At 33.1% G+C, this 14,253-nt stretch overlaps 1 protein-coding gene across 2 annotated transcripts in view; it reads left to right on the plus strand.

Moving 5' to 3' along the window:
* LOC143052508 (aromatic-L-amino-acid decarboxylase-like) overlaps window positions 1-14,253 on the plus strand; it is a 132,833-nt gene that overhangs the window by 26,295 nt on the left and 92,285 nt on the right. For both annotated transcript variants that reach the window (XM_076225556.1, XM_076225555.1), the window contains exons 4-9: window positions 740-862; window positions 1,402-1,530; window positions 2,348-2,491; window positions 3,714-3,780; window positions 4,817-4,979; window positions 6,302-6,372. In XM_076225556.1, coding sequence (XP_076081671.1) covers window positions 740-862; window positions 1,402-1,530; window positions 2,348-2,491; window positions 3,714-3,780; window positions 4,817-4,979; window positions 6,302-6,372 — 697 coding nt within the window. The remainder of the gene's footprint in view (window positions 1-739; window positions 863-1,401; window positions 1,531-2,347; window positions 2,492-3,713; window positions 3,781-4,816; window positions 4,980-6,301; window positions 6,373-14,253) is intronic.

Here is a 14,253-nt window from a genome sequence, read left to right on the forward strand (position 1 = left end):
TAAAAACCAAAAATTCCGAAATACAACAAAAACGTGAAATTATATCATTTGCAATTCTTTACCCCTCTGATAGACACATCAATCAATAAACAGTATCTCAAAAGAATAATTAACGAAAAAGAGAATTATTTTATAGTTAAGTCATGATACAATTACAGACCACCATTTTTAATACAAAAACCCACCTGCAATGTCAAGAATGTGTCCTCACTTAGCTTCAACCAAAACATATTATTAACCATTATGATTTAACAGCTGACCTTATCAGATCAAATAAATGTACGATAATAGATATATAAAGATGTGGTATGAGTGCCAATGAGACAACTCTCCATCCAAGTCACAATTTGTAAAAATAAACCATTATAGGACCGTCATTATAGGTCAAGGTACGGTCTTCAAGATAAGTCCATACTGCGAATCTTTTGTCTTGTTCCGGGCTCCATTTTAATACACCAGATACATATTGTTGGTATTTGAAGCTTCTCAAAGATGTAGGCAGTATTTAAGAGTTAAAACAAAGAATGTAGACTTGGGTTCAGAATCATGTGTCGGAGTAATATGTCTTTCTACGCGTTGTCAAATTATGCGCTAAAAGGTACAATTTATCTCTGTATCAGAATCAAGGTATCTCAATATATCAGTAACAACTTATCGTCCTACATATGTGTAATGTTTGCCACTGTACATTATTTGATTGATAAATTCGTCAACCCATGTGTTTTGGTATTTAATTTAGGCTTCTAGTCCAGCGTGTACAGAGTTAGAGACAATAGTAATGGATTGGCTTGGTAAAATGATTGGTTTACCTTCAGACTTCTTACATAGTAACAAACAGACAATGGGAGGAGGAGTTATACAGGTAATACAATGGGAGGAGGAGTTATCCAGGTAGTTAAGTTCATTCTATCTATCACAACATATATTTGCTGTTTTTGTACTAATGTTTTGTTTCTCTCAATAATATTTAATAATATCTTCACTCAAAGAACGTCGAATTCTATTATGACAGAACTAGTATAAACAAATATATGTTTTTATATTTTCTTAGAAGAGAATATACGAAGTACGCTTTTAAAGCGCATTTTGAAATGTATAACGATTGCTTGTAAAAAGTTAAAAACACATTGGAAAATGCTACAAAAGGGGGTGGGTTGGACAAGTAAAGACATCGTGGTACATGAATAAATAAAACGAAACACGAACAAGTTCACAAAATACAACTTAAAAACAAATACAAACTGATCCACACGAACCCAAGGGAAAATAAGGGTGATCTCAGGTGCTCTAGAAAGGCAATTTAGCAAGATCCTGCTCCGCCACTGGCATCCAATGTATTGCTCGTATTGAGTACACATTATCTGATCGAACATCAGTGACAAATCTCTTAATATCTAACAGGTAACAGCAAGTGACTGTACCTTTATAGCATTGCTGGCTGCTAGAACAGAAATACTCCGGAAGTTCAAAAACTCAGGACTAGAAGATATGGAAATCAATTCGAGGCTTGTTGCTTATTGTTCGGACCAGGTATGAACTATTCAATACTACATGATGCTTTTATGACTTTTATGTACATTTTGTTTAATTTCCATTGTAAAATTAACCAAAAAAGATTGGATTCATTCCAAAGAGTAAGAGTTCGTCCCATGGAGTTTGAGCAAAAATTAAGTCACACGGCGATGTCTGATGAAAATAGAACATTTAACCTAGATACTTATCAAATTGGTTGTGTAATGAAATTTGAATTTCAGACACACAGTGTAATTAAATTCCCTCATTTTCGTACTTTTCCTTTTGCTTGTTGCTTTCAAGGTAACTATAGATATATCAGATTTGATTAATGGCCTGATGAGAAATAGATGACATTACTGATATTCCCGCCATTAATGTCACATGACAAATAGATAACTGATACCACTAATGTCGAACGATTCTTTACATGACAGAGAACAGATGGCATTTGACATTTTCTTTTCGATGACAAAAGATCGGTTTTGTAAGATCTTGTAAGAATTCCAAAACAATCGTAGAAATTGTAATTTTTATATTATTTGCGACTGAAAGATTTGAAAAAAAATACGTTCGAAAGAGTTCAATCAATCATGACACATTTTATATCAGCGTTACTATGTCGCAAGCTACATTTATTAAATTCCATCAATTAATAACAAAGAAGGATTTATTTCTTAAGTAAAGACGTAAAAATTTCCTGCAAATGTACAAAAAAACGAATGTTTTTATCATTAATTGTCCTTATGTGTGTTATTTTTCATTTTCTATTTTCTTTTCTACAGTTTCACCAAATACGTCTGATATTATGAAAAATTATTTTCAAATTTTTCAGGCTCATTCATCGGTTGAAAAAGCAGGATTGATTGCACTTGTGAAAATGAGGTTTATCGAATGTGACGACGAACTAAGCATGCGCGGTGATGCAATACAAGAGGTTATAGACAAAGATAGAGAAGACGGCTTGATACCGTTTTATGTATGTTATTTTCATTTTGTTTATTTTTTTTGGTTACATCTTCTGACATCAGACTCTCGTTGAACTGAATTTTAAATGTGCGTACTGTTATGCGTTTACTTTTCTACATTGGCTAGAGGTGTAGGGGAACGGTTGAGATCTCATAAACATGTTTAACCCCGCCGCATTTTTGCGCCTGTCCCAAGTCAGGAGTCTATGGCCTTTGTTAATCTTGTATTATTTTAATTTTAGTTTCTTGTGTACAATTTGGAAATTAGTATGGCGTTCATTATCACTGAACTAGTATATATTTGTTTAGGGGCCAGCTGAGGGACGCCTCCAGGTGCGGGAATTTCTCGCTACATTGAAGACCTGTTGGTGACCTTCTGCTGTTGTTTCTTTTCTATGGTCGGGTTGTTGTCTATTTGACACATACCCCATTTCCATTCTCAATTTTATAATTCATTTCAAGGTTCTCGATACTTGACTTGTTTGTTTTTTAAATTGCCTACTTTCATTATTAGCCTCGAATCTACACTTTAATTAATCACAATATAACAAGAGGTAAACTGAATTATATATATAATAAGTTTATAAGTGCAGGAGTGCTCAAATTCAGCATATTTGTAATTATTCCCTATTCCAACTTTGTGTCCATTCTCTTTCTCAGTAACACTATTCTTGCTTTCTATATTCCACATTCTTACTAGTTTATCCCAATATCATCACATCCAAAATTCGAGTCACTCCTTCTGTAGTTTGAGAACACAAATCCCACCAAAAGTTCATTGTACCATTTTGAAGGTGAGAGGATATGTATATATGTACTGGTGTAATCAAAGTGTGCTGACTTCATTTAAATCACCACAAAGAAACTATTCATTTTAATATAACCAATAACATTGTCCGCGTAACATTTTCTATAAAATTTTGAAAACAACAAGTCATCAGGAATCTGAAGAGCAAGAGGATTTTATTGAACTGGGTTGGTAATTTAAAAAATCAGCATAAGAAGAACAGGGGTAAAACGGTCAACATTGATACCCAAAAAACTACATCGAAAATTACAAGTTGTGCAACACGAACCAATCAATAGGTTGTCTTATTGGTAAGTAAAAATTCGGTGATATCTTTGTAGAAATATGAAAAGTAGAAAGGATTGTAGGAGTATCCGTAGTCATGATATCTGTGTACTAACTTGAGCCTGATAATCAAATGTACATCCCTGTTATTCTACTTGTAGGTGTGTGCCACCTTGGGAACAACAGGTGCATGCGCATTCGATAACTTGAAAGAACTAGGACCAATTTGTAAGTATAACTGCTTTCAGATTATTAAATAAAACCGTATATAATGTCAAAATACATCGTATAAAACTCAGAATAACTCCCACTGCAATACATAGTGGCATTTGACATGTTTAAAATGACGTTTGACACGTTTGTTTAATAGTCTGGGTCTTCTGGCGATATTGCCTACCATGTTCTTCAACTATACTCTTTTGCAAATAACCACAAATCTTATAACACGTAATATTTACAATCATGCACAGTATAAATAAACTCTATTGCATCTTGGCTATTCTAAAAGAAAATGTTTAAAAGTGAAACATTCATTGGAACTATATCTTAGCTCAGCTGATTAATGTATAAGCACGACTGTGCAAATGTTATGAAATAATTACATATGCTACTGTGAAATAAATTTAAGTTTAACCTTTTTTCTTTGAACAGATGATTTGAACAGCTATTGTAAAATTGAATGTTAAAACGCAAATTAAATTGAATTTTTGACACAACTTTTTAAAATTATATAATATGGTGCATACTGTTATTGCGTTGCTCATGGTACAGGTTTATATTATATGTAGGAGTGATACGTAGTATTCATAACCATTAATAAATAGATAAAAACTTTTAAAACAACATGAACAGGCTAGGGTTCAACTCTTTAAGGCAAAGTTGACCTAAGATGGATTAAGATATTATTTTAGGCCTTTTTTCCCCTTCTTATGTGGAAAAGTAGTTAAAGAAAAATTACAAAAATACTGAACTCCGTGGAAAAATTCAAACGGAAAGTAGCAATGCTTCCTTACTTATCAATTTATTTTGATGTATGAGCGTTCCCGATGATGGAAAACCCAGAAAAGTGTTACAGACGCAAACCATTATTTATTAAAGTGTCATTTTGATATATTAGGTAGGTGAACGTTACGTGTTTAAGTAGTCATGCATATTTGACTTTCAATTATTTTGGTATAAGCATTCCTGGTCAAAAAGAATTCTGAAAAGGTGACATGGACGCAACAAACTCTATTAGCTTCTTGTTCATTTATTTGTAATGCAGGTGAAAGAGAAGGCTTGTGGCTCCACATCGATGCGGCATATGCTGGGACTGCATTCATCTGCCCAGAATTCAGGAAGTATATGGAAGGGGTTGAATATGCCAATTCGTTTGCATTTAACCCATCGAAATGGATGATGGTACATTTTGATTGTACGGCATTGTGGTAATTTGTAAACATTATATAGATATTGCACATTAAAAGGGAATTAATATGATAAGAACAGAACAGAAATATTCATATGCATATGCCAGAGGAGCTTGAACAGAATATTTTCGCAACCACTTTCTATATTGGTAGTTAGATTATGAATAAAAACCATCTGTCAAAGACATGAAAGAGTCCGATACAAAAAAAAACCTAACAACAACAAAAAATATGTGTAAAGTGGACTAACGGTACATGTACCGAAAGGATATTCAAACTGATAAGTCGGACAATACCTGAAAATGCCATGTCTGTACAACGAAAAAAATACAACAGTATACAAAACCAAACATTCAACCTATGGACTATCATATGAACTGGGAAGTAAATACTCCATATGCAGAAATATTGCTATATAAAATGAAAGGTTAAGCATTATGAAGCTTTAGTCCTCTACTTTGTCATAAAGTTTTGTTTTTAACCCTCGTTACCAATTTTTAGATGTAATTCTGGATATGAGGCACATGTTGTATCATTAATTTCAAGTTCGATCGAATAAATGAATTCAGGTTTAAATGCGACCTTCAGTGATATAAAATGTCAACTGTAACATGTGCACTCATACATAATGAACTAGTGAGTATGCAAAATCGTTCGCTATTGTATTAAAACATAATTAGTAGTCAGTTGAAGGTTTATCTGAAATCAGTGGCGGATCCAGAATTTTTCATAAATGGGGGCCCACTAACTGGGCCAGCTTCAGTCACGCTTCAGTGATTCCCTATATAAGCAACCAAATGTTTTCCCAAAAAGGGGGGGGCCGGGCCCCCCTGCCCCCCATAATCCGCCACTGGAAATAACAAATAAAACTCCATCATCTCACAGCATGCCAATCTTCTCCTTTTGAATGTATTGTTTTTCTCGCGTTCAAATTTATTCAAAGCTTATTGACACATCCTACATGCTCTACTGCGCACTAGGGGTCATAAAATATGCCTTTATGTCTATATAAGATTTACATATTCATTCTTTCATGCAATCAAAGTAGATATACATTACTGCAGATAATTTAAACAATCAAGAAAAAATTAAAATCACAAAAATACTTAGCTCCGAGGAAAATTCAAAAAGGAAAGTACCTAATCAAATGGCAAAATCAAGAGCGCAAACACACCAAAAGAATGGACAACAACTGTTTAAGATTTATTCATATTTAGATTTACGTATTTAGATAAGCATAGATCTGTCAAGTTAATGAATATGCTATAGCACGGCAAAAATGGAACTCATCGATTTAATAATTAGCCTCAGTCAACTCATAAGAATGACTTTCATTTAAGGGTAAAAAATAGTGGAGCATTACACAGGACTTTCAACGTTGATCCTTTATATTTACAACATGAAAATACTGGTAAGTAATATTTTATACAAATACTTGTATCAGATTTTTATTTCGAAGTGTGTAAATTATAACCAAGTAAGTATAAAATACATAAAATCCTATGTAAACAGACCAACATGACAAGAAATTGTGGTCCTTTTGTCTCTTTTTTTATAACATCACATCGCACTATATGTAAATTCAAATTACATGAAAACGTTGCTTAATGAATCAAACATTGTCATGTGGATAGGTATAACGTGTCACGTGATAAGAAAAGTCGTAAACGTTTCATGATTGATTGTTGGTGTTTTAACTCAACATGTAAGCGCCACATTTGAACTTTGTTCGTGTTGACCAGCATTTTTGGTGGCGGAAGCCCGAAAACCACCGACTTTTGATACAAAAACTGACAATCCTACCCAATTAAGAATGGAGTCGAGTGTACCCGCACGAGCGGGATTAGTACTCACAACCTCAGTGTTAACTAGCTACTGATTACAGTAGGAGAATATTCTGTCCTTGTTTGGTTTACGTTTTTGTTTTTATTCTGTGGTTAGTCAGCACTGCGAAGTTGTCATGAACATCAATTATATGGTCATTTCTTTATAAAATTATTGTTCTGCACAACATTTTGAAATTTTGGGTGTCAATGATCTTTAACTTTATACTTGGCTTTCTGACTACTTTGGTGCGTCTCATATAGATGAATCACGCGTCTGGCGTATCAAATTATAAGCCTGGTACCTTTGATAACTATTAGCATGTTGAAATGTACTATTGAATAGTTTGTTTGTGTATTTTTCTGTCCTGAATGTTCTTGCATTTATTTCTACTGTAGTGCTGTCATGTAATGTAGTCCTTTGAGTGTTATATTTAACATTGCAATAAAAGCGCGAGTTTTCTCTAACCACAAAATCAGGTTCAACCCACCATGTTTTTCGTCAAACGTCCTGTACCAAGTCAGAAAAATTACAGTTGTTATTTTATATTTCGTTTCTGTTTGTGTTACACTGTCGTTTGTTTTTTTGCTGCACTTTAGTGTTTCTGTTGTTTCGTTGTTTTCCTTTTATAATTGATGGGTTTTGCTCGTTGCTTTGTAACCCGGATTTGTTTTCTCTCAATCGATTTACGACTTTGAACAGCGATATACTACTCGTGCCTTTTTTTTTAGATTACTTTGCCACCGTTGCAACTGACAGAAACAAATATTAAGGGTATAATAGTATCAACCTCGTCGTAAGAAAAAATAGGTTTTGTAGTTAAGTAATCATTGTTTTCGGCAACAAAAGGGGACAATCTAAAGTTATTCTAGGTCTTTGTTTTTGATAGATGTCTTTCTGCTTTGTATTGATCTGATGAGTTTAAACTAATGTGTATAGTTTGTTCTTATGTTGTACTGTTACATTAATGTCAAAGGCTATGTAAAGAGTTTGGTGCACTAGCAAGCATATTTTACTACGCCCTATTCTCTATTGACATGTCAAAAACCAAGAACATGTAATCACTGGCTAGACTGAGAACAGCCACATAAAGAATGCGGAGTGTTAAACATGTTTGAAGGTAGCATACCCTCCCCTAAACTGGGACAATGGTGTAACTGTATATCATAAAGTTGTTAAGAATTATCAGGTAGGTCCGATCTACCATGATATAAACTGATATTTATTAACTCTACAAGCTATGACCTCTGCTCTGTTTGGTTAAGTAAAGTAAAATTAAACAAGCAAAGAATGCTTTTTATACTCTGCATCCTTGTAATATTAATTTACAACAAATTTCCAAACAGGAACTTCATTTTGTTTTGTCATTTTTGTTCTTTACGTAATTCTGAAATTGTTTTATTGCATTGCATTCACAGATATCATACTAAATCTATGCCATTATAAAATAAAGAAAGGACAATTAATAAGAGACTGAATTGAAAACGTCTGTCTTTACTTCATCTAAAAGCACTAAGCAAAATGAGAAAAAAACTAACGTGTGTTGCAAATAAAGAAAGGGAACACTCTTTCTATGTATAATCATGATAATCATGATTTGATTGTTTTAATAGAATTTCAAATTATGTTTTTTCTATCATACTCCATCTTCATGCACAGGTCGTAAATTTGATAATGAGAAGTCGTTTGTCTTATATTGGATCCTCAATGCTCTTCAACGTTGTACTTGTTTGGCGTTATAAATATTTTGATATGAGTGTCACTGATGAGTCTTGTGTAGACGAAACACGCGTCTGGCGTACTAAATTATAATCCTGGTACCTTTGATAACTATTAGCATATATGCAGTTCTGAATTAAACTAGTTCTGATATACCAGAACTTTTTTTTCTAAAATTCCTACACCAACACGAAGTCTCAAGGGATGATTAATAATGATTAATATAGACATATAATAGGTTTATTCGATTAATTATCAAACCTGAATGTTTCTGAAACGAGCTTGTGTCCTCTATTTAGCCTTATGTTGTTCATTTACATTGTTTATTCATGTTGATATTCCAGTTTACTAAGATAACATCTGTTTTATAGTAGGCCAATGCATACTAAAGACACACTAACGGTGTAAAATTACTCATGTCACGACAAGCTATTTTATTGAAATATCAACTTTTCTAACAATAACACTAATTAATTTACCTTCTCTCACAACGATATAATAAGAAATGTAAGGAATAATTTATCACAACCATTTATGATTTTATATCCGTGAGAGAAAATCAAACCAAACGATCAGGTACTCTTTTTTATTTAGATATAAAAATACACAAAAAAAAACGGTTTGACTTGGATTGTTTGATGATTATTATCATATCAAATCAAATGATTTATAAAAGTAATGTGATCAATACACTTAAAACGACGAATTCATTATTTTTTATATAATCTTTGAAGACCAAATGTATGCATAAACAAGGTGTATCTTTTAATTGTTGAAGGCCGTACAGTTGTCTACCATTGCTTACACCCACTGCATTTGACAATTGGTAGATGGTTGTCTCATTGGCAATCATACCACGTCTCCTTTTTTAGCTCATCTGGCCCGAAGGGCCAAATGAGCTTTTCCCATCACTTTACGTCCGGCGTCCGTCGTCGTCCTGCGTTAACTTTTACAAAAATCTTCTCCTCTGAAACTACTGGGCCAAATTAAACCAAACTTAGCCACAATCATCATTGGGGTATCTAGTTTAAAAAATTTGTGGCGTGACCCCGCCAACTAACCAAGATGGCCGCCGTGGTTAAAAATAGAACATAGGGGTAAAATGCAGTTTTTGGCTTATAACTCTGAAACCAAAGCATTTAGAGCAAATCTGACGAAGTTGAATTGTTTATCATGTCAAGATCTATCTGCCCTGAAATTTTCAGATGAATCGGACAACCCGTTGTTGGGTTGCTGCCCCTAAATTGGTAATTTAAAGGAAATTTTACTTTTTTTTTGGTTATTGTCTTGACTATTATTATAGATAGAGATAAACTGTAAACAGCAATAATGTTCAGCAAAGTAAGATTTACAAATAAGTCAAACAGACCTAAATGGTCAGTTGACCCCTTTAGGAGTTATTGCCCTTTATAGTCAATTTTTAACCATTTTTCGTAAATCTTAGTAATCTTTTACAAAAATCTTCTCCTCTGAAACTACTGGGCCAAATTAATCCAAACTTGGCCACAATCATCTTTGGGGTATGTAGTTTAAAATATGTGTCCGGTGACCCGGCTTTCCAACCAAGATGGCCGCCATGGCTAAAAATAGAACATAGGGGTAAAATGCAGTTTTTGGTTTATAACTCAAAAACCAAAGCATTAGGAGCAAATCTGACAGGGTAAAATTGTTTATCAGATCAAGATCTATCTGCCCTGCAATTTTCAGATGAATCGGACAACCCGTTGTTGGGTTGCTGCCCCTAAATTGGTAATTTTAAGGAAATTTTACTGTTTTTGGTTATTATCTTGAATATTATTATAGATAGAGATAAACTGTAAACAGCAATAATGTTCAGCATAGTAAGATTTACAAATAAGTCAAACTGACCGAAATGATCAGTTGACCCCTTTAGGAGTTATTGCCCTTTATAGTCAATTTTTAACCATTTTTCGTAAATCTTAGTAATCTTTTACAAAAATCTTCTCCTCTGAAACTACTGGGCCAAATTAATCCAAACTTGGCCACAATCATCTTTAGGGTATATAGTTTAAAAAATGTTTCCGGTGACCCGGCCATCCAACCAAAATGGCCGCCATGGCTAAAAATAGAACATAGGGGTAAAATGCAGTTTTTGGTTTATAACTCAAAAACCAAAGCATTAGGAGCAAATCTGACAGGGTAAAATGTTTATCAGATCAAGATCTATCTGCCCTGAAATTTTCAGATGAATCGGACAACCCGTTGTTGGGTTGCTGCCCCTAAATTGGTAATTTTAAGGAAATTTTACTGTTTTTGGTTATTATCTTGAATATTATTATAGATAGAGATAAACTGTAAACAGCAATAATGTTCAGCATAGTAAGATTTACAAATAAGTCAAACTGACCGAAATGATCAGTTGACCCCTTTAGGAGTTATTGCCCTTTATAGTCAATTTTTAACCATTTTTCGTAAATCTTAGTAATCTTTTACAAAAATCTTCTCCTCTGAAACTACTGGGCCAAATTAATCCAAACTTGGCCACAATCATCTTTGGGGTATGTAGTTTAAAATATGTGTCCGGTGACCCGGCTTTCCAACCAAGATGGCCGCCATGGCTAAAAATAGAACATAGGGGTAAAATGCAGTTTTTGGTTTATAACTCAAAAACCAAAGCATTAGGAGCAAATCTGACAGGGTAAAATTGTTTATCAGATCAAGATCTATCTGCCCTGAAATTTTCAGATGAATCGGACAACCCGTTGTTGGGTTGCTGCCCCTAAATTGGTAATTTTAAGGAAATTTTACTGTTTTTGGTTATTATCTTGAATATTATTATAGATAGAGATAAACTGTAAACAGCAATAATGTTCAGCATAGTAAGATTTACAAATAAGTCAAACTGACCGAAATGATCAGTTGACCCCTTTAGGAGTTATTGCCCTTTATAGTCAATTTTTAACCATTTTTCGTAAATCTTAGTAATCTTTTACAAAAATCTTCTCCTCTGAAACTACTGGGCCAAATTAATCCAAACTTGGCCACAATCATCTTTAGGGTATATAGTTTAAAAAATGTTTCCGGTGACCCGGCCATCCAACCAAAATGGCCGCCATGGCTAAAAATAGAACATAGGGGTAAAATGCAGTTTTTGGTTTATAACTCAAAAACCAAAGCATTAGGAGCAAATCTGACAGGGTAAAATGTTTATCAGATCAAGATCTATCTGCCCTGAAATTTTCAGATGAATCGGACAACCCGTTGTTGGGTTGCTGCCCCTAAATTGGTAATTTTAAGGAAATTTTACTGTTTTTGGTTATTATCTTGAATATTATTATAGATAGAGATAAACTGTAAACAGCAATAATGTTCAGCATAGTAAGATTTACAAATAAGTCAAACTGACCGAAATGATCAGTTGACCCCTTTAGGAGTTATTGCCCTTTATAGTCAATTTTTAACCATTTTTCGTAAATCTTAGTAATCTTTTACAAAAATCTTCTCCTCTGAAACTACTGGGCCAAATTAATCCAAACTTGGCCACAATCATCTTTAGGGTATATAGTTTAAAAAATGTTTCCGGTGACCCGGCCATCCAACCAAAATGGCCGCCATGGCTAAAAATAGAACATAGGGGTTAAATGCAGTTTTTGGCTTATAACTCAAAAACCAAAGCATTTAGAGCAAATCTGACAAAGGGTATATTTGTTTATCAGGTCAAGTTCTATCTGCCCGGAAATTTTAAGATGAATCGGACAACCCGTTGTTGGGTTGCTGCCCCTAAATTGGTAATTTTAAGGAAATTTTACTGTTTTGGGTTATAATCTTGAATATTATTATAGATAGAGATAAACTGTAAACAGCAATAATGTACAGCAAAGTAAGATTTACAAATAAGTCAACATGATTGAAATGGTCAATTGACCCCCTAAGGAGTTATTGTCCTTTATAGTCAATTTTTAACAATTTTCATAAAATTTTTTTACTAACATTTTCCACTGAAACTACTGGGCCAAGTTCATTATAGATAGAGATAATTGTAAGCAGCAAGAATGTTCAGTAAAGTAAGATGTACAAACACATCACCATCACCAAAACACAATTTTGTCATGAATCCATCTGCTTCCTTTGTTTAATATTCACATAGGTCAAGGTGAGCGACACAGGCTCTTTAGAGCCTCTAGTTTTGTTAAACACATGTATTTAATAAGGAATTGAATAAAACACAATAAAACGATTGTAAAAAGCGTTGTGATATCACCAGTATATCCAGTAAAAAGTATGTCTGACGACATTCAAGAAAACGTATCAAAGAGTTTAATTTCTTATATAACTTTGACTGTGCCAGTGCTGCTGATAATAGAACATTTCAAACTAAAAAAATATTAACATGATTTAAGGTGACTAGGGCGTCTTAATTAAAATTGATAGAAATTCTTGATAACTTGTCAAAATGAAGTTTTTATCATGCTTTTTTCAAAACTGTATTAAAAAGTGTGGGTCACCGGACTTTTTTTAACGCTACAGATTGTGAAAAATTGTCAGATTTAGTATAGATTATGCATGGAAAATCAAATTTTGTGTGATAGAAAGAAAACTTACTAGAAATTTAAGATAAAATGTAAGAAGATTGCTCTTACAACAGTCTTTCAGATGAGAAAAAGAAAACATGGGTGACGGAACTTGTTTTTTTTTTTTGCTACATATCAAAATAGGTAATTTCATAACACTTTCTATTTTAAAACTTATTATATCTGACAAATCTCTCCTTATTTGGCAAAGTTGAAAAAAATAATATCAAATACAAACAAGGTGTTTTTGAGAAATTACAACTGTAATTATGATAAAAAACACAATTTTCTATGTTTATATAAAAAGTCTTATAAATAAATTTCATACAACTCTAAAAAATTTGCACATTTCATCAAATATCTAGACCAAAGTTATCAGCTTCTTCGAAATCCAAGATGGAGGAAGACACCCGAGCCACCTTAAATGATTGATTTGCATTCAGTATTTTCTGATAATAAATTATCATTTTACTTTAAATTAAGAATGCAAACCAACTGCCCTCTTTCCAACTTGTCCTAATTGATTGGGCTTGGTAACGTTTTAGATTAGGACCGAATGTAGACGAAACACACGTTGGCGTACAAAATAGTAGGCCTTGTATGTTTTAACAGATTTGTTGTTTCTTTAATTACACCGGTTGGAATTAAACGTTAAACTCATTTGCTTCTATTTCGATTGCGATAATACCTGTTGAAGGTTATATAATAACACATTTCGTGTTCATCCGTTGCATGAATTCCAAACATAAAGTGCACATCATTTATTATGTATTAACTTTCTCTTATATTATGTTTATTTTTTTTCTTGTTAATTGTTGATTTAATGTCTGTACACACCTCCGCTTAATTTTCACATGTTAGAATTACATCAAGTCATTATGAAACTATACATTTAAAATTAATTTCGTTGTTTTTAGTAATTAGATATAGATGTAGCAATTGCGTTTTAGCAAACTGTTATTAGGGACGACATAAGAAAATTAATGAAGGATAAAAAAAAGACTTAATTCAAATAGTTTTGCTTGAGGGGGGAGGGGTCAAAATTGCTGCAAAGTTTGTTTAATTGACATCAATTTTATATATATATACATATTGGTCAATCAATTTTTCTCCAATTGAGTTAAGAAGGGGGTCAAAGGGGTCAGTGAAAACACTATATAAATTAAGTTTTATATTCTACATTGAACTTTTGATGTCGTCCCTTAGAGACTTTTTTC

Source organism: Mytilus galloprovincialis, chromosome 11, assembly GCF_965363235.1.
Source record: "Mytilus galloprovincialis chromosome 11, xbMytGall1.hap1.1, whole genome shotgun sequence".
Taxonomy (NCBI): domain Eukaryota; kingdom Metazoa; phylum Mollusca; class Bivalvia; order Mytilida; family Mytilidae; genus Mytilus; species Mytilus galloprovincialis.